General features: G+C 45.1%; 1 protein-coding gene across 1 annotated transcript; it reads left to right on the forward strand.

Annotated features, from left to right (window-relative positions):
- Positions 1-12,971: 12,971 nt before the first annotated feature.
- Positions 12,972-23,005, forward strand: LOC146041698 (serine protease inhibitor swm-1-like). Its single transcript, XM_083161612.1, has 3 exons — positions 12,972-13,115; positions 13,590-13,649; positions 22,625-23,005. The coding sequence occupies exons 1-3, from the start codon at positions 13,079-13,081 to the stop codon at positions 22,960-22,962; spliced, it is 435 nt and encodes a 144-aa protein (XP_083017738.1). The 5' UTR covers positions 12,972-13,078; the 3' UTR covers positions 22,963-23,005.
- Positions 23,006-26,720: the final 3,715 nt, after the last annotated feature.

Below are 26,720 nucleotides of genomic sequence, written 5' to 3' on the forward strand. Positions count from 1 at the left end.
GGTCACATGTGAGGCATTGCCGTACTCGGGAGAAATTGGGGCACAGATTTTGGGGTGCTTTTTCTCCTTCATACCTTCTGAAAATGAAAAATTTTGAGCCAGAACTGCATTTTTGTGTAAAAAAATGTAATTTTTCATTTTCACTGCCCACTTGTATCAAAATTGGTGAAACCCCTGGGGGTTTGAAATGTACACTATACCCCTAGATGAATTCCCTGAGGGGTGTAGTTTGCAAAATGGGGTCACTTGTGGGGGGGTTCCACTGTATTGGTGCTTGGGGAGTCTTGCTAATGCGACATAGCACCCACCAAAATTCCACCAGAATCTGAGCTGCAAAATCCAAAAATCACTCCTTCCCTTCTGAGTCCTGCCATGCACCCAACTGGTATTTTTTGGTCACATGTGAGGCATTGCCGTACTCGGGAGAAATTGGGGCACAGATTTTGGGGTGCTTTTTCTCCTTCATACCTTCTGAAAATGAAAAATTTTGAGCCAGAACTGCATTTTTGTGTAAAAAAATGTAATTTTTCATTTTCACTGCCCACTTGTATCAAAATTGGTGAAACCCCTGGGGGTTTGAAATGTACACTATACCCCTAGATGAATTCCCTGAGGGGTGTAATTTGCAAAATGGGGTGACTTGTGGAGGGGTTCCACTGTATTGGTGCAACATAGCACCCACCATTCATTCCACCAAAATCTGTGCTGCAAAATCCAAAAATCACTCCTTCCCTTCTGAGTCCTGCCATGCACCCAACTGGTATTTTTTGGTCACATGTGAGGCATTGCCGTACTCGGGAGAAATTGGGGCACAGATTTTGGGGTGCTTTTTCTCCTTCATACCTTCTGAAAATGAAAAATTTTGAGCCAGAACTGCATTTTTGTGTAAAAAAATGTAATTTTTCATTTTCACTGCCCACTTGTATCAAAATTGGTGAAACCCCTGGGGGTTTGAAATGTACACTATACCCCTAGATGAATTCCCTGAGGGGTGTAGTTTGCAAAATGGGGTCACTTGTGGGGGGGTTCCACTGTATTGGTGCTTGGGGAGTCTTGCTAATGCGACATAGCACCCACCAAAATTCCACCAGAATCTGAGCTGCAAAATCCAAAAATCACTCCTTCCCTTCTGAGTCCTGCCATGCACCCAACTGGTATTTTTTGGTCACATGTGAGGCATTGCCGTACTCGGGAGAAATTGGGGCACAGATTTTGGGGTGCTTTTTCTCCTTCATACCTTCTGAAAATGAAAAATTTTGAGCCAGAACTGCATTTTTGTGTAAAAAAATGTAATTTTTCATTTTCACTGCCCACTTGTATCAAAATTGGTGAAACCCCTGGGGGTTTGAAATGTACACTATACCCCTAGATGAATTCCCTGAGGGGTGTAATTTGCAAAATGGGGTGACTTGTGGAGGGGTTCCACTGTATTGGTGCAACATAGCACCCACCATTCATTCCACCAAAATCTGTGCTGCAAAATCCAAAAATCACTCCTTCCCTTCTGAGTCCTGCCATGCACCCAACTGGTATTTTTTGGTCACATGTGAGGCATTGCCGTACTCGGGAGAAATTGGGGCACAGATTTTGGGGTGCTTTTTCTCCTTCATACCTTCTGAAAATGAAAAATTTTGAGCCAGAACTGCATTTTTGTGTAAAAAAATGTAATTTTTCATTTTCACTGCCCACTTGTATCAAAATTGGTGAAACCCCTGGGGATTTGAAATGTACACTATACCCCTAGATGAATTCCCTGAGGGGTGTAGTTTGCAAAATGGGGTCACTTGTGGGGGGGTTCCTAAATTTTAGCATCTTATGGTGCCTAGAAACCTACATGGTGCCTAAAAAATAATCTCATAAAAAGGAGGCTCCAAAATCAAGTAGGTGCTCCTTCTATTATGAAGCCTGTGGTTTGGTCAACGTGCACACTAGGGCCACATATAGGATATTTATGAAAACAAAAGAATTGGGGGAATCAATTTTTAGTCACATTTCTCTAGTAAAATGTACTGTGTTCCTTAGAAAAATGTATTAAAATTGCAAATCTGCAAAAAAAATGAATTTTTTTAAATTTCACCTACACTTTGTTTTAATTCCTGTGAAACACCTAAAGGGTTAACAAACTTCCAAAATGCTGTTTTGAATACTGTGAGGGGTGCAGTTTTTGAAATGGTATCATTTATGGGGGTGTCTCACATACAAGTCCCTCAAAGTCACATCAGAACTGAACTGGTCCCTAAAAAAATCAGTGTTTGAAATTTTCTTGAAAATTTGAGAATTTGCTATTCATATTGTAAGCCTCCTAGTGTCCAAAAAAATTAAAAGGAAGTTGAAATAATGATGTCAACATAAAGTAGACATATGGTCTATGTTAGTTATTAACTATTTTGAGTGGTATGATTATTTGTCTCACAAGCAGAAAATTTAACATTTTGCAAATTGCTACATTTTCCATTTTTTTACGACATTTTGGTATTTTTCACAAAAAAACACAGACTGTATCGACCCAAATTTACCACTAATTTGAAGTACAATGTGTCACGAAAAAAAAATCTCAAAATCACTGGGATAAGTAAAAGCAAAAAAAAGTTATCCCCACTTAAGTGAGACATGTCAGATTTGAAAAAAAGGGCTCTGTCAGGAACGCAAAAACTGGCTCTGTCAGGAAGGGGTTAATTGCTCTTCCCAGTCAGATATTTCAGGTTCTGTCTAACTTAGAGATTTTCTGAGGGTATATTCCAAAAGCTGGGACTCTCCCTCTTTGAAGAACACTAGGGACTTGTCTCTACTGTACCCAGAACCAGAGATTTCAGCCTTCCAGCAGCTGGTTACTGCTCCAGCTCCACACACCTGGGATGTAGTTTTATATACTCATTGGCAGATTGCTCTGCCTCCTGAAGTCTGATCCCCTAGTCCCCAATATCATTTGGTAGGTGGGATTCTCTAGTTTTTAATACCATTAAAATCTAAGAAATCTATTAACAGTAACTGGAGATATCTGCAGTCAAGCAAGCTGTCCTCCCACCAGAAAATTATGGATATTAAGCCCACTCCACTATACACCCCTCCTTTGCATATTAAACATCCTCTACCACCCGGGAAGTTATGTATCAGGGCCCCTTCATTCAGCCCAATGCCCCCTTCTCCCACCCCATCTCCCACCATCTGTGCAGTAAAGGGGTAATTAGTGGAAATTACTGATCCAGGCCCTACATGCTGAGCGGTTGATATAATACCCCTTTCCACCCGCGGGACATGAAAGCTTCCCCCACCCCTACCGCTGGAGGATCGGTAGGTGCCCCAATACATTGCTATGCCCAGGGGTCTACACTGCTGTTGACACCCCTGTATGTATATGTATGTGTAATATATATATATATATATATATATATATATATATATATATATAGCGATTGCGGGCGGCACTCCAAGGATTTATAAATAAGTCAAACACAGACTATCAGTATAGCCAACGTTTCAAATCTTTACTCGATTTTTCGTCAGGGATAATACAAAATAAGTACAGTCATTACCTTTATACCGTAGAACACCCAGTGAGAACAGCCTCCCAGCGGCAGCGTGCAGATCGCCCCATTCTGATGACGACACTGCTCATTGGTACTTCCTGCGTATGGACCGCATTCAGCTGGTCGCATAGTGAGGTGGAATATTTATATACATTTGGTCTATCTATAATACTTTAACTGAACCGGCGTGTACTGGGTCACCTAAGTGTCCATCTCTGTGCTTTGCTCCGCCCCTCTGGAAACCCCCTTTTGAAAATCCTGCGTTTGCCCCTGGACGTTACCCAATTGACACTGGGATTATGGGTACGTAGCCAGGGAAGACCCAAAACAATTGGGTAGGAGGACGTGGGAATGACAAAGAACTGTATTTTTCCAACATGTGAACCAATTTGCAAGGTTAAGGGTTGAGTCTTTAGTGTGACATTCTCTCCTAATATACGACACCCATCTACAGTGGTAAGGTACACTGGGCGCTGAAGGGGAATGGTAGGTAGACGCCAAAGTTTGACAACATCAGTGGTGATGAAACTCTCTGCTGCTCCTGAGTCGAGAAGAGCTGGCAACTGTCTGAGCTGATGTTTAACTTGTAGGGCAACTTGCAAAATACAGTCTTGGTGATTTGGAGATTTGATAAGGACCCCTAACCTGCCCTCTCTCTTACAGGTTAGGTTCTGGCATTTCCCAGCTTCTTAGGACAGGAATCGACGGCATGCTGCGGATCAGCACAGTAAAGACAAAGGCGCTCATCATGACGACGTTTACGCTCAGCTGGAGTTAGTTTGAAGCTGTTGACCTGCATAGGTTCTTCCGCTGGTAGAGAAGGATTTTTAGAGGCAAGAGGAATTGGGTTGGGATTGGCTCGAGTCCTCCTGATTTCTCTCTGAGCCTTAAATCAATTTTGGTACAGAGGGAGATCAGATCTTCTAATCTGGGGGCAAATCTCGAGCCGCTAGCTCATCTTTAATTTTATCTGAGAGTCCATTCATGAATGCTGCGAGGAAAGCCTCCTCATTCCAGGCCAATTCAGCTGCTAGGATTTTAAACTGAACTACAGTAGATATTGTCCCACCGTTCTAGATCCTTGACGCAGACGTAGAATTTCTGTTGCAGCAGAACTGAGTCGGCCAGGTTCATCAAAGATGATTTTGAAGGTAGAGATGAAACGATTATAATCAGATAAAATAGAGTATGCTGTTTTGTCCCACAGGGGAGATGCCCAATTGAGAGCAGAGCCGGTAAGGAGGGATATAAAGTAAGCTACTTTAGTTCGCTCAGTAGGGAAGTAAGAAGACTGTAATTAAAAATGAATTTCGCATTGATTGATAAACCCTCTGCAGTTTTTGGGGTTTCCATCAAATTTGTCTGGAGTAGAAAGTTGAAGGTGAGCAGTGACTCCCGTAGTTGAAGCCATGGGTCTAGGCGATGGCGCCGATGTAGTTATTGACCCTTGGCCTTTTTGCAAAGTTGTTTGAAGTGTATCCAGTCTTTTTGTCAGATCCTGGAGGGCATGAATAACTTGCTTCTGAGCCGCTTCCTGTTGATCCAGGCGAGCCGCCAGTTGTTGTACTGGAGCAGTGCCTCGTTCCTGACCTGATGCTGGATCCATAGAGTCAGTACAAACTGTCACGTTCCGTAAAGCACCAGCTAAAGTATAATGGAGGCTAGGTGCTTTAATATAGGGATGTTGCAATAATGACAGAAATGAAGAAAACAATGATGTAAAATAAACTTTATTTATTAAGGTACTGGAATACAGGTTGTAAATGATGGCACAATAATATACTGATAGTTTGTGGAATGATAAAAGTCAATAATAATAGTCTCTATTGAAGAAAATGAAGATGCTTGACAATTGAAAGAAGTATTGCAGGATTGGTTGAAGAATTGGATGACTGGTTTCCAGGTTGAAGGATTGGATGAAGAATTGTATGATTGAAGAATAGGTTGAATGAGGATTAGATGATTGGACGAAGGATTGGATGGTTGGATGAAAGATTGGATAGTTGGATGAAAGATTGGATGGTTGGATGAAAGATTGGATGGTTGGGTGATAAGTCTGAGAGTCCTATCTGAGTATGATTGTGGCTGCAGAACCAGGAGTAACCGTGGAGATTAACCATCAGGAGTTAGGATAAAGATAATACCCCTTTGGGGGGCTAACCTTGTCCAGTCCGTATTGGCAGCAGAAGGTTCCTTGGTATCCAGGTAGGCAGTAGACGATCGTCAGGAAGAGAAGACTTTCACCGGAGGCACAAGAACTGTAGTATTACCACAGACAGCCAGGAGTGAGCAATGATTTTAAGACATGGACATCATTGTACTGACTGCCGGTCTAGCCTGGCCAGTCAGTACTTGGAATGAGCTGTGCTGTGATTGGACAGCCACTTGAGAGGAGGAGGTGGAGCCGCACAGAACAGACTGCAGAAACCAAAAAGATGGCGGCCGCCAGTGGAGGCGACAGAAACCAGTCAGAGGCCTAACCAGGAACAAACACACATGGCATCTCATATACACCACCCATGTCCTGCGTGGCACCGAAGCACAGCGTACTACTGTCACCACGCGGTGACAATGTCGACATCTGCACTTCACCAGCATAAGGCACCGGAGCGGAGGTGAGCGCTAGGGTATGAGACACGCTGCTGCAGAGCCCAGAGATAGGCACAGCATAGAGGGTCAGGGTAGCAGCCATGGTGGTTGTGACATCCAGAAAGTGAAGTCAGTTAGCATAGATGACTAATGATCACTGTCGTTCATAGTCCATAACAGAAAGTTTGTTATCTTCTAAGTAAACTATCTTCTAAATGTTCCTAAATGTCGCAATATACGTGGGTTTTATGTTTGTTCATATCGCATGATCCTAGTTCTAATAGAAAAAACACAGTTAAAGTCCATTTCCAATCTTCTGACACTGCTTATTCTAAATTCATCTGTATTAAGCTTACTATATATATTCTTAACTTATAGATTCCAATACCAAATATATGTGTGTTCTGCATATCCTAAGCTGTGAGGTGCGGAGATGGCCCTTAAGAGTGTCAATATGTTTTGTGGACGTCCTGTTCTACATCTGAATAAGAAGTTACCAAATTGCATAAATCTGGAACTTATTTTCCATGTATCTGGGTCATGCCCTGATGTCTCAATAGCCCTTATTCTCATCGGTGCGGATATATCCGCGTGCGTTCGGCCCGCCGATGTTTTGTGTCTGCGCATGTGCAGAGGCGTCTCTGCGCATGTGCGAGCGGGGCGTACGGCGAAATTCCGCATGATATGTGAACACTCCGAACAGGGGGTGGAGAGGGGCGTGAAGGGCTATTTGGGCTCATTACCATATGCATACGCCCCGCGTTTCATGGGAGTTCCCATGAAAACGCTGGGCGTACGTATGGTAATGCAGCCGTGACGCACGTGTAGGGGGCGGACATATGACATCGCCGGATGTCAGCTGCCCGCCCAGATCTCTGCTTTTGCACGGAAAAATGTCCGTGTGGTCTGCGACCATCGAATGATGGGGGAGGTTCCCTTAGATGGAGGAGGCGTATTCCGTGATAAAAACACGTGCGGTCCGTTCGGACAGCTTCTTACCGCATACGGACGGAGTTGGCGATCCGTATGGAAGGCGGGGTTTCGCACGCACGGTCCTGGCCGCATAATCGGCTCCGACCGCACCGATCAGAATAAGGGCCAATGTGACAGCCACAGAACTAACCCTATAATCATGATTATATTACTGGATAATGCCCAGGGCTTGCTACAAATCAATAAGGTTAATGCACTGGACTCGCCCATAACCTTGGTACACCCACACCCCAAAGTCCTATATAATTCCGTACCAGGATCAAATGGACATTCTATCTGCACTACCCAGGTATGTACCACATGCAGCGCTTCTCTGACCTCTATATTAATTTTATGCTAATGCTGTTTTCTGCAAAGTATTTCTGATAATAGGGGATTCATCGCGCCCTCTTCACACCAGTGTAAGGGGCTGCGCCCCCTTAATTTGTTAATGTTTGTATTGTGTGAAATATGGTTAGAATTAGAAACATAGAATTTGACGGCAGATAAGAACCATTTGGCCCATCTAGTCTGCCCCTTTTTTTACCCTTCAGGTAAAATCAACCCTTTTTAATCCTTATTTCTTTGTAAGGATATTCATATGCCTATCCCAAGCATGTTTAAATTGTTCTACTGTCTTAGCCTCTACCACCTCTGATGGGAGGCTATTCCACTTATCCACTACCCTTTCTGTGAAATAATTCTTTCTAACATTTCCCCTGAACCTACCTCCCTGCAGTTACAGTGCATGTCCTCGTGTTTAATTACTTATTTTCCTTTGAAGAAAATTTCCCTCCTGTACTATGTTAAAACCCTTGATATATTTGAAGATTTCGATCATGTCCCCCCTTTCCCTTCTCTGCTCCAAGCTATACATGTTTAGATCTTTTAGTCTATCCAGGTAAGTTTTGTGATGTAGGCCATGAACCATTTTAGTTGCCCTTCTTTGTACACTCTCCAATGTATTTATATCCTTCTGAAGATATGGCGTGAGATTTAATAGGATGAGATTTTCAGAAAGTGAGAGATTTGGTGAGAAATCTCCAGTTTTTTTAAAGCGGCAATCATTTACACTGCAAAATCAAACTGGTTTTGCAGTGTAAATGATTGCCGCTTTAAAAAAACTGAAGATTTCTCACCAAATCTCGCACTTTCTGAAAATCTCATCCCATTAAATCTCACCCACGGTCTCCAGAACTGGGCACAGTATTCCAGATGAGGTCGTACCAATGACCTATAAAATGACATTATTACGTCTTTTTTTCTGCTACTGATTCCTCTCCCTATGCATCCAAGCATCTGTCTAGCCTTCCTCATTGCTTTGTTACATTGCCTCCCTGCCTTTAAGTCACTTGAAATAGTGACTCCTAGATCCCTTTCCTCCTCAGTAGTTTCCATTATAGTACCCTTGATACTATATTGAGCCTTTGGGTTTTTGAGTCCCAAGTGCATAATTTTGCATTTTTTAGCATTAAACTGTAGTTGCCATTCTCTTGACCAATTCTCAAGTTTACTTAGATCATCAGTCATTTGATTTACCCCTCCTGGTGTGTCTACTCTGTTGCATATCTGTGTATCATCTGCAAAAAGGCATACTTTCCCTTCAATACCATCTGCAATGTCACTAACAAAGATATTAAAGAGCACTGGTCCAAGTACAGATCCCTGGGGTACTCCACTGGTAACATGTCCCTCCATAGAATGCACTCCATTTACTACAACTGTCTGTTTCCTATCCTGCAACCAGGTTCTTATCCATTTAATTGTTTTATAATCCAATCCCACACTTTCAAGTTTATTTAGCAGCCTGCGATGTGGGACTGTCAAATGCCTTACTAAAGTCTAGATATGCCACATCTACAGCCCCCCCCCCCCCCCTCATCTAGTATTTTGGTCACAGAGTCAAAAAAGTCAATGAGACTTGTTTGGCATGATCTCCCTGCAGTAAAACCATGCTGTTTTGGATCCTGTAAGTTGTTTAATTTAAGATATTCCACTTTTCTTTCTTTTAATAGTGTTTCCATTAATTTCCCTACTACTGATGTAAGGCTCACTGGTCTGTAGTTACTTGCTTCTTCTTTGCTTCCGCTTTTGTGCAGTGGAACTACATTTGCTTTTGTCCAGTCCTCTGGAACTGCACCTGTATCTAGTGCCTGGTTGAATAAATCTGTTAATGCCACTACCAACACATCTTTTAGTTATTTAGATGATCTGCAATTGCCTTGTCTCCCTCCACCAAATTCTCAGTGTCTGTCCGCAGTCTTATTATTCCTCCATTTGATTTTCTCCTTTCACTTATATACTTAAAAAAAATTTTGTTTCCTTTGTCTACCGACTGAGCCATTTTCTCCTCAGCTTGTGCCTTGGCACACCTGATCACTTTCTTAGCCTCTTTGCGTCTGGCAAGATACACTTCTTTGTCATTATTATTTTGAGTCTGCTTGTATGTCCTAAAGACCATCTTTTTTGCTTTTACACTAGTTGATACCTCTTTAGTAAACCACACTGGCTTCCTTTTCCTGGTACTTTTCTTAACCCTTTTGATACAAAGGTCCGTTGCCTTTAGTATTGCACTTTTTAATTTTTTCCACCTCTCCTGCACTCCTTTCAAGTTCCTCCCATCCGCTAATGAGTCGATTAAACATACAATTGTATGTAAGATGCGTATATTGCAACTTGAGTTATAGATGAAATGTGTTAAATAGAGAGCATATGATTTGGAAGGGGGTGTGTATTGTTTTGTTTAATTAAAAAGCGGTTACAGAGTAAGATGTACATTGATAGTGTGGAGGGTACAGTGACATTTGTGGGTGTGGGGGTGTGTGTGCGTGTTGTTGAGGTGTGTGTGTGTGTGTGCAATAGTATAGTAGGGTGTTTTTGAGTCAGCGGCTCCCCACTGGCGGAGGTCACGACACAGGAAAACAGGAGGCTGGGTAGTGATAGGGGTGTTTCGGCATAAGGGGGACTAATGAGGAGGGTGGGGGACACTGTGCAGCTTCTGCCAGTGGGTGAGGGTCCAGCGTGGCAGCACAGGAGTACAGGATGGTGGCGCTGAGTCAGTGTCTCTTCCTACTGGATGGGAGTTATGGTGCATGAGAGCAGGAGGCTGGGCTATAAGGCATGATAGGGGTATGTGGGCAACGCAGCGTCAGTGACTCCCCAGTGGTAGAAGTTACGGTTCAGGAAAGCAGGAAGCTGGTAGTGATAGGGGTGTGTGGGCATACAGGGGACTAAAGAGGAGGGTGGGGGACACTGTGCAGCTTCTGCCAGTGGGTGAGGGTCCAGCGTGGCAGCACAGGAGTACAGGACTGTGCCCCTGAGTCAGTGTCTCCTCCTACTGGGTGGGAGTTAGGGTGCATGAGAGCAGGAGGCTGGTTGGTAAAGCATGATAGGGGAATGTGGGCAACCCAGTTTGAGCGGTTCCCCACTGGCGGAAGTTACAGGGCAGGGCAGTGATAGAGGTGTGTGGGCATGAGGGGTAGTAAAGGTTTTTGGCTGTTGCCGAGTAGGGATAGGCATTGGTGCAGAAGCCATCGATGGTTGGCATTGATGGCGATTTTGCACCCTGCCATCGATAGTAGTAACATATTACTTGGATAACCATCGATTGTTGTAGCTATCGATGGTCATCCACTATATCTGACTGAATAGGCCGTGGGTCAATCAGAACTTGGTGGCGGGACTTCCGGGTGTGGGGTGCGGAGCTATGCTCCGTGTCCCGGCACCTTAAAAAATTTTGAAACTTGATCGGTTCTCCTTTGCCATCGATGTAGGGAAACCATCTGCTCCTCCCACATCGATGGCAAAAGTATTCAACATCGGCCATAAACCATCGATTATTTGAAATCATTGATGGTCGATGGGCATCCCTAGAACTGGAGGAGGGTGGGGGACAGTATGCAGCTCCCGGCAGTGGGTGAGCGTCTCCTCCCTCTGGGAGGGAGTGAGCGTGCATGAGAGCAGGAGGCTGTATAATAGTGGTATGTGGGCAAGACATTGATAAAAGTTGTGGCGCTGGTGCAGAGGACTGTGGGGTCACTTCTGGCAGTGGGGTAACCTGCAGCGCGGCAGCCAGGGCCAGATTTTCCACCTAGGGGTGGCACCTGGTTGTGGCGGTCACAGGGGTACGTGAAATGCAGGAGAGGGGTCGCGGGGTCCGCTGGGGGGTGGAATTGCCGGTAGGGGGTCTGCAAATTGAGGGAGGGAGGGGTGTGTGCGGGATCCGCGATTGGCAGGAGTCCGCAAATCGTGGGAGGGGGCGTGGGGGAGGGGGCTTGAATCGCGGGAAGGGTGGTCCGCAAATTGTGGTAGGGGGTTTGTCGGGGTCAGTGAATTGCGGTAGGGGGGTTGTGGAGGTCCGTTAATCGCGGGAGGGGCACGGGGGGTGCCGTGAATCAAGGGAGGGGAGGTGCAGGGGGGGTGGCGCGGGGGTCCGTGAATTGCATGAGGGGGGGCGTGAATCGCGGGAGGGGGGGTTTGCGATTTGCGGGAGGGGTTGCTGGAGGGGGGTGTGAATCGCGGGGGTTCCGTAAATTGCGGGAGGTGGGGGGCTCTACGTGAATCGCGGGAGGGGGTCCGCAAAACACGGGGGGGGCTAGAATTTCGGGAGGGGGGCGCGAATCGCGGGAGGGGGTGTGTCGCGGGGGTCCCGCGAATCGGGGAGGGGGGGTCGTGTGAATCGCGGGAGGGGGCGGGGGTCCGCAAATCCCTTATGGTCATCCCTTCCTATTGGAGCCTCTAGCGACGTGAGAGACACCTTGCAGCCATCCACCAGCTGCGCACCCCATTACACCTCTGGTTTCCGGACCCTCCGAGGTCCCACAGTCGCACCAATTTGAGGACCATTACAAGTTTTGGAACAACGGCCACCAGTGGTAACTATCAGCCCACAGGGATATCTGAACCTTTCAATTACCCAAATTCCCTTCCAAACTGTACTCACTGGGTCCACACTCATTCAGCCTCTGGTCCAGTTATATTGTTTTAGATTTATTTTTATTGTCATTTATGTATTTTCTCATTGTATATTTTTGATGGTAATTTTGTACACAACTGCCACATGCAATGTTGTTTTAAACAATATTAAATATTTTGTGATTATTTCATCAATACCAGCGCCACTTCCTTTTTCTTTTGTATTTTTCTCATTAGAGAAAGATTTAGCTTCTGTGATCCTTACTGAATCATAACCCAATGGGCGGTATTCAATGTGAATACCGGCGAGGTGCAGCGAATCCTGTTTCGGATTCGCTGCACATTCGCCACGTTCCGGAGCCTCGCCGGCTCCAGTATTCAACGAGTCAGGGGCTCGCTGCCCCTGACCGGCGAATATGAGCTCCTGCGGCGAACGCCGCAGGGAGCCTGAGGACGGTGGCAGGCAGAGAGATGGAAGTCTCTCTGCCTGCCCCAGAACATTTGTGGGGGGGAGGTGGGCTCCCCGGGTGCCAGGCAGCACAGGCTGCCCCCCCCGGGTGCCAGCAGGGGACCGCGTATATTCACTACACCCAAACGTAACGATCGGGTGCAGTGAATATATGAATATCTAATGAGCTGGCTGCTGTGTAAAAAAAATAATAATATTTTTTAAATTAAATATATATTCATGTGCTTACAGCACATGAATAAAAATAGCATGCCCCTCCTCAGAATAAAATTCCTGATTTTTTTACACCAAATATAAAAAACAAAACACTTTATTTTAAAAGTTTACATTCCACTTCTCCATAAAAAGATAGCGATTGCTACTTGGTGAATCATGGCGAAAAAAACCTTCAAATGTAATCACCATGTTGTCATTGAATAGGGTGATTCACCGTTTTAGTCAAAAATTCGCCAAACAGCACAAATTCGCCATAAAAACATGGCGAATCAGGCTCATTGAATACCGCCCAGTGTCTGCCATACTAAATACATTTGTCCGTTTCTCAGACACAGAATTTCCCAGTCTCTGACGTCCTACATAGGAATCGGATCAGACAAATCTACTGAACATGGCTCCTGCACCTGTGCTCCTGCTGATGACTGTTTGTGAGTTTGAATGTCTTCTAATGCTTTGTATGTATTTAATGTGATAAACAGATGGGACATTCAGTAAGAGACACTTTCCCTATAAGACCATGGTTGGGATGCACTAGATGGGTATGACTAAGCATGGTGGACCATAACATGGTAGATCTGAACACAGTTGAACCGTTGAGTGGATATGTTGTGGGGAAGGAGGGCTTCATGACGAGGAAAGAGGTGTATGTGTGTGTGCGCTGTATCATGTGCGCTCCCGGAACAGTGGGCGTGGCCTCACAGTAAAGGTGTGACTTCACAACAGGGGACTGCTATTTTCATGTAATGGGGGGGGGTGATACCTTGGAGACAGAGGGTGACAGGAGAGAGAGGGGGTGATGGGGATATAGTAATGAAGGGGAGAGGCAGAGGATGGTGCGGTTGGTAACAGAACATTGGGTACTCTGATTCTATAAGTAGCTCACATACGCTTCTCCTCTCCAGGTGTCTCCTCCTGGCTAATATATGCCCAAGATGCACAAACGCTGATTCCCATCGCTGACAGTAAGTACTATATACATTAATGCTACTACATTGTCTTATTATCAATTCTTTGCAATAACATAATAATTATCAGAATAATATAAAGTCCTTACAGTGATATGAACCTGTGTAGTTCTTATTTTCCTCTACAGTAATAATATCCAGTGACTATATAAATACATTATTAGTTTTGCTGGATGGTGTATGCGCTGAAAGATCCTCATCCAGTAGAGATGCCATTGTTTGCTTTCCCTTACCAAGAATGCCTATCTGTTCTCCCGGCTCTCTTGTAATGTTAAGTACATTTCCGAATGAGAGGATTTATAGGCTGTTAGAGCCATTGGGGCAGATGTACTAACCAACGTAAAGTGCTTATGTAGCACTTAACCCCTTCCTGACACAGCATGTTTTTGCCTTCCTGACAAAGCCCTTTTTTTCAAATCTGACATGTATCACTTAAGTGGGGATAACTTTTTTTTGCTTTTACTTATCCCAGTGATTTTGAGATTGTTTTCTCGTGACACATTGTACTTCAAATTAGTGGTAAATTTGGGTCGATACAGTCTGTGTTTTTTTGTGAAAAATACCAAAATGTCGTAAAAAAATGGAAAATTTAGCAATTTGCAAAATGTTAAATTTTCTGCTTGTGAGACAAATAATCATACCACTCAAAATAGTTAATAACTAACATAGACCATATGTCTACTTTATGTTTCCATCATTATTTCAACTTCCTTTTAATTTTTTTGGACACTAGGAGGCTTACAATATGAATAGCAAATTTTCAAATTTTCAAGAAAATTTCAAACACTGATTTTTTTAGGGACCATTTCAGTTCTGATGTGACTTTGAGGGACTTGTATGTGAGACACCCCCATAAATGATGCCATTTCAAAAACAGCACCCCTCACAGTATTCAAAACAGCATTTTGGAAGTTTATTAACCCTTTAGGTGTTTCACAGGAATTAAAACAAAGTGTAGGTGAAATTTCAAAATTTCATTTTTTTTGCAGATTTGCAATTTTAATACATTTTTCTAAGGAACACAGTAGATTTTACTAGAGAAATGTGACTAAAAATTGATTCCCCCAATTCTTTTGTTTTCATAAATATCCTATATGTGGCCCTAGTGTGCACGTTGACCAAACCACAGGCTTCATAATAGAAGGAGCACCTACTTGATTTTGGAGCCTCCTTTTTATGAGATTATTTTTTAGGCACCATGTAGGTTTTTAGGCACCATAAGATGCTAAAAGTTAGGAACCCCCCACAAGTGACCCCATTTTGCAAACTACACCCCTCAGGGAATTCATCTAGGGGTATAGTGTACATTTCAAACCCCCAGGGGTTTCACCAATTGTGGTACAACTGGGCAGTGAAAATGACAAATTAATTTTTTTACACAAAAATGCAGTTCTGGCTCAAACTTTTTCATTTTCACAAGGAATGAAGGAGACAAAGCACCCCAAAATCTGTGCCCCAATTTCTCCCGAGTACGGCAATGCCTCACATGTGACCAAAAAATACCATTTGGGTGCATGGCAGGACTCAGAAGGGAAGGAGTGATTTTTGCAGCTCAGATTCTGGTGGAATGTTGGTGGGTGCTATGTTGCATTAGCAAGACCCCCGAAGCACCAATACAGTTTAACCCCCCCACAAGTGACCCCATTTTGCAAACTACACCCCTCAGGGAATTCATCTAGGGGTATAGTGTACATTTCAAACCCCCAGGGGTTTCACCAATTTTGATACAACTGGGCTGTGCAAATGAAAAATTACATTTTTTTACACAAAAATGCAGTTCTGGCTCAAAATTTTTCATTTTCATAAGGTATGAAGGAGAAAAAGCACCCCAAAATCTGTGCCCCAATTTCTCCCGAGTACGGCAATGCCTCACATGTGACCAAAAAATACCAGTTGGGTGCATGGCAGGACTCAGAAGGGAAGGAGTGATTTTTGGATTTTGCAGCTCAGATTCTGGTGGAATGTTGGTGGGTGCTATGTCGCATTAGCAAGACCCCCGAAGCACCAATACAGTGGAACCCCCCCACAAGTGACCCCATTTTGCAAACTACACCCCTCAGGGAATTCAACTAGGGGTATAGTGTACATTTCAAACCCCCAGGGGTTTCACCAATTGTGGTACAACTGGGCAGTGAAAATGAAAAATTACATTTTTTTACACAAAAATGCAGTTCTGGCTCAAAATTTTTCATTTTCACAAGGAATGAAGGAGACAAAGCACCCCAAAATCTGTGCCCCAATTTCTCCCGAGTATGGCAATGCCTCACATGTGACCAAAAAATACCAGTTGGGTGCATGGCAGGACTCAGAAAGGAAGGAGTGATATTTGGATTTTGCAGCACAGATTCTGGTGGAATTTTGGTGGGTGCTATGTCGCATTAGCAAGACCCCCAAAGCACCAATACAGTGGAACCCCCCCACAAGTGACCCCATTTTGCAAACTACACCCCTCAGGGAATTCATCTAGGGGTATAATGTACATTTCAAACCCCCAGGGGTTTTACCAATTGTGGTACAACTGGGCAGTGAAAATGAAAAATTAAATTTTTTACACAAAAATGCAGTTCTGGCTCAAAATTTTTCATTTTCACAAGGAATGAAGGAGACAAAGCACCCCAAAATCTGTGCCCCAATTTCTCCCGAGTACGGCAATGCTTCATGTGTGACCAAAAAATGGCAGGACTCAGAAGGGAAGGAGTGATATTTGGATTTTGCAGCTCAGATTCTGGTGGAATGTTGGTGGGTGCTATGTCGCATTAGCAAGACCCCCAAAGCACCAATACAGTGGAACCCCCCCACAAGTGACCCCATTTTGCAAACTAAACCCCTCAGGGAATTCAACTAGGGGTATAGTGTACATTTCAAACCCCCAGGGGTTTCACCAATTGTGGTACAACTGGGCAGTGAAAATGAAAAATTAAATTTTTTACACAAAAATGCAGTTCTGGCTCCAAATTTTTCATTTTCACAAGGAATGAAGGAGACAAAGCACCCCAAAATCTGTGCCCCAATTTCTCCCGAGTACGGCAATGCCTCATGTGTGACCAAAAAATGGCAGGACTCAGAAGGGAAGGAGTGATATTTGGATTTTGCAGCACAGATTCTGGTGGAATGTTGGTGAGTGCTATGTCGCATTAGCAAGACCCCCAAAGCACCAATACAGTGGAACCCCCCCACAAGTGACCCCATTTTGCAAACTACACCCCTCAGGGAATTCATCTAGGGGTATAGTGTACATTTCAAACCCCCAGGGGTTTCACCAATTTTGATACAACTGGGCAGTGAAAATGAAAAATTACATTTTTTTACACAAAAATGCAGTTCTGGCTCAAAATTTTTCATTTTCAGAAGGTATGAAGGAGAAAAAGCACCCCAAAATCTGTGCCCCAATTTCTCCCGAGTACGGCAATGCCTCACATGTGACCAAAAAATACCAGTTGGGTGCATGGCAGGACTCAGAAGGGAAGGAGTGATTTTTGGATTTTGCGGCTCAGATTCTGGTGGAATGAATGGTGGGTGCTATGTGGCATTAGCAAGACCCCTGAAGCATGGTGAAATTATGAACCTAATAATCCATAGATGTGTGGTATATTTTAAAACACTCCTTTATACATAGGCCGGGTTTGTCGGGGCAAGTGTCACACTGGAAAATAGTTTGCTTTCTTATTCCCTTTTTATAGCAAACTTTGCACCTTTTTTGTGTCCTGCCCTTTTTTCCAGTGGAGGGGATTTCATCAGGAAAATGCTGCCCTGGTACAATACGGGGGCCAGTACTAGAAGTACTGGGGCCCTCTGCCTGCTGGTTCCCAAATATTAGGCTCTTTATGACTTCCTCTTGAAAGTGCATAAATGTCCCCCTCAGGCTGGTAGAACGGAATAGCACGTAAGCGTTATACAGTGCCATCTGGATGATATACACGGCCAGCTTCTTGTACCAGATTTTTGTTTTCCGCAGGGGACTGTACGGCTTCAGTACCTGATCTGAAAGATCCACTCCGCCCATGTACCTATTGTAATCCAGGATACAATTAGGTTTTGAGGTGTGGGTACTGGTACCTCGTACAGGGACGGAGGTGGCACTCTCTCCGTGAATTGTTGTCAGTATAAGGACATCCCTCTTGTCCTTATATTTGACCAACAACATATTTTCGGTGCATATTCCCCTGCTTTCACCCCTTCTCATTACTTGGGCAATGTGCGTTTTTGGGAGGCCTCTTTGCGCACAGTACCGCAAGCTGCTGTACCTCTTGAACCAAGGGCCTTAAACAGGGGGATGCTGGTGTAAAAGTTATCCACATAGAGGTGATAACCTTTATCCAGGAAGGAGTGCACTAAATCCCAGACAATTTTTCCACTAACACCTACGAGGGAGGGGGGGCATTCTGGCGGTTCAATTCTTGAATCCTTCCCTTCATATACCCTAAACCTGTGAGTGTACCCTGAGGTGCTTTTACACAGCTTATACATTTTTATGCCATACCTTGCCCTCTTACTGGGAAGGTACTGGCGGAATTTAACCCTTCCTTTAAAATGTATAAGGGACTCGTCTATGCAAATTAATTTATCTGGGATGTACATCTCTTCAAATTTGGCACTGAAGTGATCAATGACCGGCCTGACTTTGAATAGCCGGTCAAAGGTGGGATCATCTCTGGGTGGGCACTGTGCATTATCGTTGTAATGCAAAAATTTAAGGATTAACTCAAAACGAGTCCGGGTCATGGCCATACGGTAAAGTGGGGTGCTGTACAGAACATCTGTACTCCAATATTGCCTAATTTCTGGCTTTTTTACTATGCCCATATGAAACACCAGACTCCAAAACGTCATCATCTCTACTGCATCTACAGGGGTCCACCTAGCAAATGATGACGTGGGGTTTTGAGCAATAAACTGCTGGGCATATATATTAGTTTGGTCCACCATTAAATTTATAAAATCATCAGAGAAAAATAATTTGAAAAAGTCAATTTCTCTGAGACCTGTGGAATCAAATTGGATTCCTGGGATGGCCAAAAACTCAGGAACCTGGGGCTCAAAATTGTCTGGTGGTGGGGTCCATACGAGATCAATTATTGGGGGGGGGTCTCAGCTGCTCTACGGGGGCGTCTTTGAGGGGGTCCCTCATCACTAGAGGAGGAAGAGGAGCTTAAGATGAATCCTTCAAATTCCCCACTTGCCTCACTGGCTGTGTCAGAGTCAGAGGCAAGCATGGCATATGCCTCCTCCGCTGAATACATTCTTCTGGATGACTGGGATGACATTTGGGATGACATTTGGGATGACATTTTTATTTTTGTGTTTCTGGTAGTGAAATGTTTTAACACGTGTATAGTGTAGGGGGGGTACAAACTTTATTTCAATGTAGTATGTAGTGTGTAGTGTGTATGTAGTGCAGAAAAAAAAATAAAAGTCCTGCGCCAAAAATTGAGCACAGATGTTGGTCAGTAACGTCCGTCACTGAACAGCGCTCAAAGGCAACAGGAATTTGATCAAAAAAATTTGATCAAAAAAAATTAAAAAAAGACCCCACAGCACCCTCAAAAAAACAAAAAAAAAGGTGATCAGTGATGCGACACTGATTACCAGTGAGGGGCAGCAGGTGCACAACCTTTGGTGCAACTGACAGTGCAACTGGCAGGTATATATAAAAAAAAACCTCTGCACCCCCAAAAAGTTGCTGATCACCTCAGATATAGTGATCAGCACAAAAGGGGGGGCAGCAGACACAAAATATAGCACTCTCTATCACTCTCTGTCACTATCTCTCTCTATCTCTCTCTATCTATCACTAAATGACACTGCAGCAGCAGCACTGACAGTTATATATATAAAAAATAACCCCTGCACCCCCAAAAAGTTGCTGGGGGTGCACAAAAGGGGGGCAGCAGACACAAAATATAGCACTTTCTATCACTATCTCTCTCTATCTCTCTATCTCTCACTATCTATCACTCTATGACACTGCAGCAGCAGCACTGACAGGTATATATATAAAAAAAAACCTGCGCCCCCAAAAAGTTGCTGATCAGTTAATTTATACTGATCAGCACAAAAGGGGGGGGGGGGGGCAGCAGTCAGTTGCACACGCAGTACAGCTGTATATATATAAAAAATATATAGCACAATCTGTCACTATCTCTCTATCTCTATCTCTCTCTATCTCTCAATCTATAACTCTATCACACTGCAGCAGCACAAAATATAGCACTCTCTGTCACTAGCCCTCTCTATCTCTCTCTATCTCTCTCTCTCTATCTCTCTATCTATAACTCGAACACACTGCAGCAGCACAACACAGCACAGCACAACACAGGAAGTCACAAGAAGTAACAAGATCCAGGAACGCTACAAGCAGTGATCAGGTATGTGTTTGCAAGGATCAGGTCAGTATATCGCGGCAGATAGGCACGGTGACCGCACTGCACGCAATTCCAGACCGGAATGGCGTCTGCAGTGCAGTCACCGTTAGTTTAAATCACCCTCCATGGCTGTGATTGGTTCGTCGGTCCGACGAACCAATCACGGCCTTTGGGGGCGGGTGGGGGGAGGTGGGGTGACACCAGTGTCACCCTTACACCCCGTGGTGATTGGTGCTGTACTTTACAGCACCAATCACCACCGATCCCTGTGTCACCGGCGAACGTTATTCGCCGGTGACACAGAAAACGCTGTAATTGGCTGTTCACACTGAACAGCCAATCACAGCGATCGCCGACGGGGGGGGCGGCATCGCAGCCCCCCTGGGCATGCAGGGACATGTCTGCTGTCAGGGACAGCAGACATGTTTAAACTGTCACCGCGTCTATAGACGCGGTGACAGTTTAAAGCCATGACGTACATTTACGCCATGTGTCGGGAAGTACATCCCGGCCATGACGTAAATGTACGTCAAATGTCGGGAAGGGGTTAACGCTAGTAAAAGGTCTGTTTAACGTTTTGTGCACATGTATGAATGGTGCTGTTTACGTGTTCTGAGGCAGCCCTGAACTTAACGTTCTGGCGCTGTCGCTGTCCTCCGGCTTTTAGTTATTGCTTTTTACGTCTCAGGCAATGTATTATTGCCTTGCCATACGTAAAGCCCACTCTGCACAAGAAAAAAGATTGCGCTAATATATTAGCGCAATCAACCACCCCTTTTTTCTTGTGTATATTGTATTGGGGGTGACTCCCCCTTTTTCTAGATTGCTGCTTCTGGCCAAGCACACCCATACCAAGCGCCTTGCATTGATATAGTTTATCTATATCCTCTTTTTTGGTAAAGCCCACTCTGTCCTTTTCGCCAGCCCCAGGCTGGCGTTGCAGTGATTTAGAATTTTTTTTAAAAGTTTTTTTTTCTTTTTAATTAAAGAGCTAAATGGGGTGGGGGCGGCTGCCGTGGACAGGGGGACGGCCGGCTGCCGTGTTAGCTACCGTGTCGGGGGGGAAAGACAGTAGGACAAGATTCTATAGATGGTGGTGTTACTTGCCTTGCTGCGGGCAAGGGGGGGAGGAGATGCAGCAGCAGCGGCCAGGGAGCTCCTGAAGCTGATAGCAGAGAGACGTCCCTGCGGTGATGTGTATTAACTCGGCGGGGTGCCTGCACTGCATTGGAAATAACTAGTGCTATCCCCCGGGCGGCCACTTCCCGCAAGATGACTGGCTGAATCTCAAGCCAATCATCGTGCAGCAAGTGGTTTCAAACCCAGCTGCGCTTCCCGTGCCACCGCCCGGGGGATAGCACTAGTTATTTCCAATGCAGTGCAGGGACCCCGCCAAGTTAATACACATCACTGCAGGGACCCCTTTCTGGCCGCGGCTTCCACACATTGCCACACGGATTCCCTGCCAGCTCCAATAGCTGGTGGGGTGATTTTTAACTTTAAGTTTTTTTTTTCTTTTTAATTAAAGATTAAAATGCCGCCTACCAGGGGGACAGGGGCAGCTTCTGCGTGCAGGGAAAGATACATCCAGAGGGCACATGTCCAGAGAGAGGCGTTATGGAGTCGCAAAAAAAAAAAAAATACAGAAAAGTGGTGAGTTAACGATTATCGTTACTCACTAACTTAAACATAATACATTAGGGTGAAAACTGTCCCTGTTTCTGAGCGTTATGCCAGGAGAAGTGGAAAACGTTATATTACAAACGTTAAAGGCAGATTGATACATCTGCCACAGTGTTTGGGATGAGAGGAATTATCGGCTGTTAGAGCCATGGTTTGAGATGAGATGTATGCTTTGGGATGAGATGTCTTATCGGCTGTTAGAGCCATGCTTTGGGATGAGATGTCTTATCGGCTGTTAGAGCCATGCTTTGGGATGAGATGTCTTATCGGCTGTTAGAGCCATGCTTTGGGATGAGATGTCTTATCGGCTGTTAGAGCCATGGTTTGGGATGAGATGCATTATCGGCTGTTAGAGCCATGGTTTGGGATGAGATGTATTATCGGCTGTTAGAGCCATGGTTTGGGATGAGATGTCTTATCGGCTGTTAGAGCCACGGTTTGGGATGAGATGTCTTATCGGCTGTTAGAGCCACGGTTTGGGATGAGATGTCTTATCGGCTGTTAGAGCCACGGTTTGGGATGAGATGTATTATCGGCTGTCAGAGCCACGGTTTGGGATGAGATGTATTATCGGCTGTTAGAGCCATGGTTTGGGATGAGATGTATTATCGGCTGTTAGAGCCATGGTTTGGGATGAGATGTATTATCGGCTGTTAGAGCCATGGTTTGGGATGAGATGTATTATCGGCTGTTAGAGCCATGGTTTGGGATGAGATGTATTATCGGCTGTTAGAGCCATGGTTTGGGATGAGATGTATTATCAGCTGTTAGAGCCATGGTTTGGGATGAGATGTATTATCAGCTGTTAGGCTCATGGTTTGGGATGAGATGTATTATCGGCTGATAGAGCCATGGTTTGGGATGAGATGTATCTCTGCTCAATAAAAACCTCTTCACTTTTGCTGTATTTCTATTTTACTTTTACAGCCACAGCTCAGAAATGTAGCGAGAACCAAACCTATACGACATGTGGAAGCGCTTGTCCATCAACCTGCAGCAATTACAATAAACCCAGATTGTGTTCGAAGAATTGCGTGGCCGGCTGTTTCTGTAAAGATGGCTTTTACCTGGATGCTACTGGAAAGTGTGTGGAGAAGGCAAAGTGTGATCTCTGCACAGGGACCACAACGTACTCAAGCTGCATACCCAAAAACACGCGCAAATTTAGAAAGTGCTCAAAAGTATGCAGTGAAGGCTGTGTCTGTAAGAAAAAATATGAACTGAATGGCGTAAAGTGTATGCTGGTCTCTGAGTGTCTTGCATAAAAGGGTCAATAAAGATAAAGAGCCCCAGGCCTGTGTCCCCTGAGGAAGTGTCTAATGAGGTCATTTTGCTGGTGCTGAGCGGCGAGTGCTGTCAGGTGTTTATTGAAAGGGGGGGCTCTGAGGTGATTATTGAGGGGAGGTATTGTTGCTGGTTGTGATGGGGTCACTATAACAGTTCAAGCTTCACAGTCCCAAAAATGTAGGTCTGCTCTTGGGTACCAGTGTTTATAGGCTGCGGCTGTACAGGAGGGCTAAATAAAATGATATTATTAGCAACATAAAGTTATAAAAATGCCAAGATATAGGATGGACTCATATTGTGCTCAGAAACCTGCAAACCTTCTAATAATAATAGTAATAATAATCTCTAATATACTTAGCCAGATCTGTCACTCATCCCCTGTGTAGCTAATGCTCCCGCCCAGCTGGATACACAAACCTGCGCCCCCTAGGGAAAAGACCAGTGTTCTATGTGTATGACGTTTTCATGTGTATAACGTTCCACCCCCTTGACATCACCTCCCCCCGCCCAGCCAGGGCTACAGTACACGCCCACCATCCACCATTTCTCCACAGCCATTATCCACCATTACTCCCGCACCCCCCTCTGCCAGCAAACCCCCCCCCCCCGACACCCATGACCCCCCCTCCCGTGATTCACAGCTCCCCCCGCGACCCCCCCCATTCGCGGAACCCCCACGACCCACCCCCTCCCCCCATTCGCGACCCCCTTCTCCCCCCATTCGCAGGACCCCCGCGACCCCCTTCTCCCCCCATTCGCGGGACCCCCGCGACCCCCCTCCCGCGATTCGCAGGACCCCCGTGACACCCCCCTCCCACGATTCGCAGGACCCCCGCGACCCCCCCTCCCACGATTCGCAGGACCCCCGCGACCCCCCCTCCCGTGATTCGCGGGCCCCCTCGTGCCCCCCCCTCATGATTTGCGGCACCCCCGCGACTCCCACCATCCCCCCATTCGCGGGACTCCCGTGACCCACCCCCTTCCCCCATTTGCGGCCCCCCGCGACCCCCCCCTCCCGCAATTAATGATGAAAATACCTTCAAAACAGCATCAATGCTTCTATGTGCACATGCACAATGTCAGGGGTTACGTAGGATTATAGTCAGGTGTGTGATTATCCTGTCATACCAAACAGATGCAATAACCCAAAAGGTGGAGAGACTGCACTAGTTGAAAGTATTTGTACACACCATGGATGGATACACAGGCAAAATGACTGAATGGAGACTGTTTCAATTTATGAAAGTAACAAATATTTTATTTTTGCAATGGTAAATTAAATTCAACTAGGTGGGCACCTATGCCTAAATTAAATATAACTAACAATACATTTATATAAAATATTTTTCTATAATAGAAAATCAGTATAAAACTTTGTATCAGAATATTGCACTTTTAGTCCGGTTTCTAATAAAAAGAACCACCCTAGTGAACTATTAAATAAGGCATACAATAAAAGTATTAATATAGAACGAAAAACTCTGTTGGTTCCAAAGGAAAAATGTACAACAGCATTACAGAGTTCTGGTAATTCTAAAACTACTACGGTCTTTATATCTAAATTTAAATTCAAAATCTGAGCAAATTAAGAAAATTATAAAGAAAAAATTTAATATATTAGAACAAGACCCCATTTTACACAAAATGATTGACCCCCAATTAAAGTGGTGTTTAAGAAAAATACCAACCTCAAGTCCCTAGTAGCCCCAAGTAGTGGAAGGACAGATGATGCAGAAAAAGATTTTACCAGCAACCATAAAACTTGGTCAATGTATCACTTACAGCTATACACAAAGTAAGATCACAGAGGTAGAATCATTTGTCAACAAGAAGTTGTTTGCTATCAATGAATTTATGAATTGTAATTACACCTACTGCATCTATGTATTGCAATGTATACACAAAATGACTGCCTTGCCCCGGGTGCCGGAAACCCTAGTTTTGGCCCTGATATGCGGGACTTCAGTATGTAGACCGCACCACAAGAACATTAAAAGATAGGTTTAGAGAACGTTGGTTAAACATTTTGAAAAAATTCCCCCAAGACAGTGTTTTTAGACATGTGGCCGAATGCCATCAAGGGAACCCAGAGGGGATACAAGTGTTTGGGGTTCATCACGTAATGAAAACACAAAGGAGTGGGGACAGATATAGAGAATTAGCTACAAAGGAGGAATTTTGGATATTCCAAATGCAAACTTCGACACCACTGGGGCTCAATGCCAACATAGATTTGGAATCTTTTGTGTGATAGAGATAGTATAAGTTGCCTTTATGTCTAGCAATACAATACAATAGGTCATTTTTAGAACAAAGAGAACATTTAGAATTAGCATCTGCATACAGGGCCTCCAAGAGAAATCCCGGGCCCTGGTAAAACAATTTCCTGGGGCCCCCAAGGACAGAGCTTCCTGCACACTCTGCTGGAGCTGCCTCCCCCAAGCAGTCGCGGGGTCTGCGGACCTGTTGTTATGCCGCTGCTTCCAAGGCGTATACAGGGACAGTGCGCACCAAAAATGTACTCCGTAATGCCTGTTATACATGTGACACACCGATTTCATATTATACTACATGCCATAATGCCCATTACATGTTATTTCATGCACCATAATGCTCATTCCATATTTTGCAACACACTGTAATGATTATGACATATAATAGCACACATTTTATGCCACATGAGTTCCGCTTACCTAAATGCTCGTTGCTATAGGTTTCATGCTTGTTGCCAGGGGTAACATGCTCTACCATGGGTTAACATGCTTGTTGCCATGGGTTACATGCTCTGCCAGGGTTTAACATTATCTGCCAGGGGTTAACATTCTCTGCCAGGGGTTAACATGCTCGTTGCCATGGGGTTAACCTGCTCTGCCAGGGAATACATGCTCTGCCAGGGATAATCATGCTTGTTGCCATGGAGTTACATGCTCTGCCAGGGGAGAACATGCCCGTTGCCATGGAGTTACAGTACATGCTCTGCCAGGGGTTACAGGCTGACTTCCAGAGTTGGATGTCAGCCCCAGCAGCATGCAGGGAGACAGCAGACACAGAGCACCCAGCCACCCACCTTCCACCTTGGAACACCTTGGTGACCTGTACATTGGTGGAGAACCAGGTCTGGGACTGCTGGGCTGGAGACATTGCACCGGCATCTGCTACAGCTGGCAGCAGCTGGGAATGTGGGGAGCGAAAGGGGCGGGCCGGATGCTATGGAGTGGGCGGTACTCCCATGGGAGGAGGCCTCTCTCCGTCCCAGCTCCTCCTGGCATCCAGGGACTACATACTACATACCCAAAGTATTTAAGTATCCTCCTGTCGACGAGTCACAGTAAACTCCCGAGTCATGTGGTGGGATCTCAGGAGGCTCTGGAGCCATAGAGCAGAACAGCGCTCAGAAGGACCTCTGTGATGCTGCCATCCCCCCAGCCCGCCCAAGTTTGTGCTCCTTTTGCCGCCATTACATAGCTCTGGCGCACTCAGATCTGGCACACTCGCCACCAAATTAAAAAAAAAACCTGTGTGTGTCCGGACCCGGGCCCCCCTGACAGGCCTGGGCCCGGGTAAACTGTACCCAGGGCGGGTACAGTTTTGGCTGCCCTGGATGTCAGTGTGTGTTTATTTAACTATTTGTACAAGTTCCAGCGTGTCCTTTAATGCCCCGCATGCTGGGACTTGTGGTTCTCCAAGTTTCTGCATGGTGTGCAGGTTTGCTGGGACTCATAGTTCCACAACAATA

The sequence above is a fragment of the Crinia signifera genome, chromosome 19 (genome assembly GCF_055691185.1).
Source record: "Crinia signifera chromosome 19, ASM5569118v1, whole genome shotgun sequence".
NCBI lineage: Eukaryota > Metazoa > Chordata > Amphibia > Anura > Myobatrachidae > Crinia > Crinia signifera.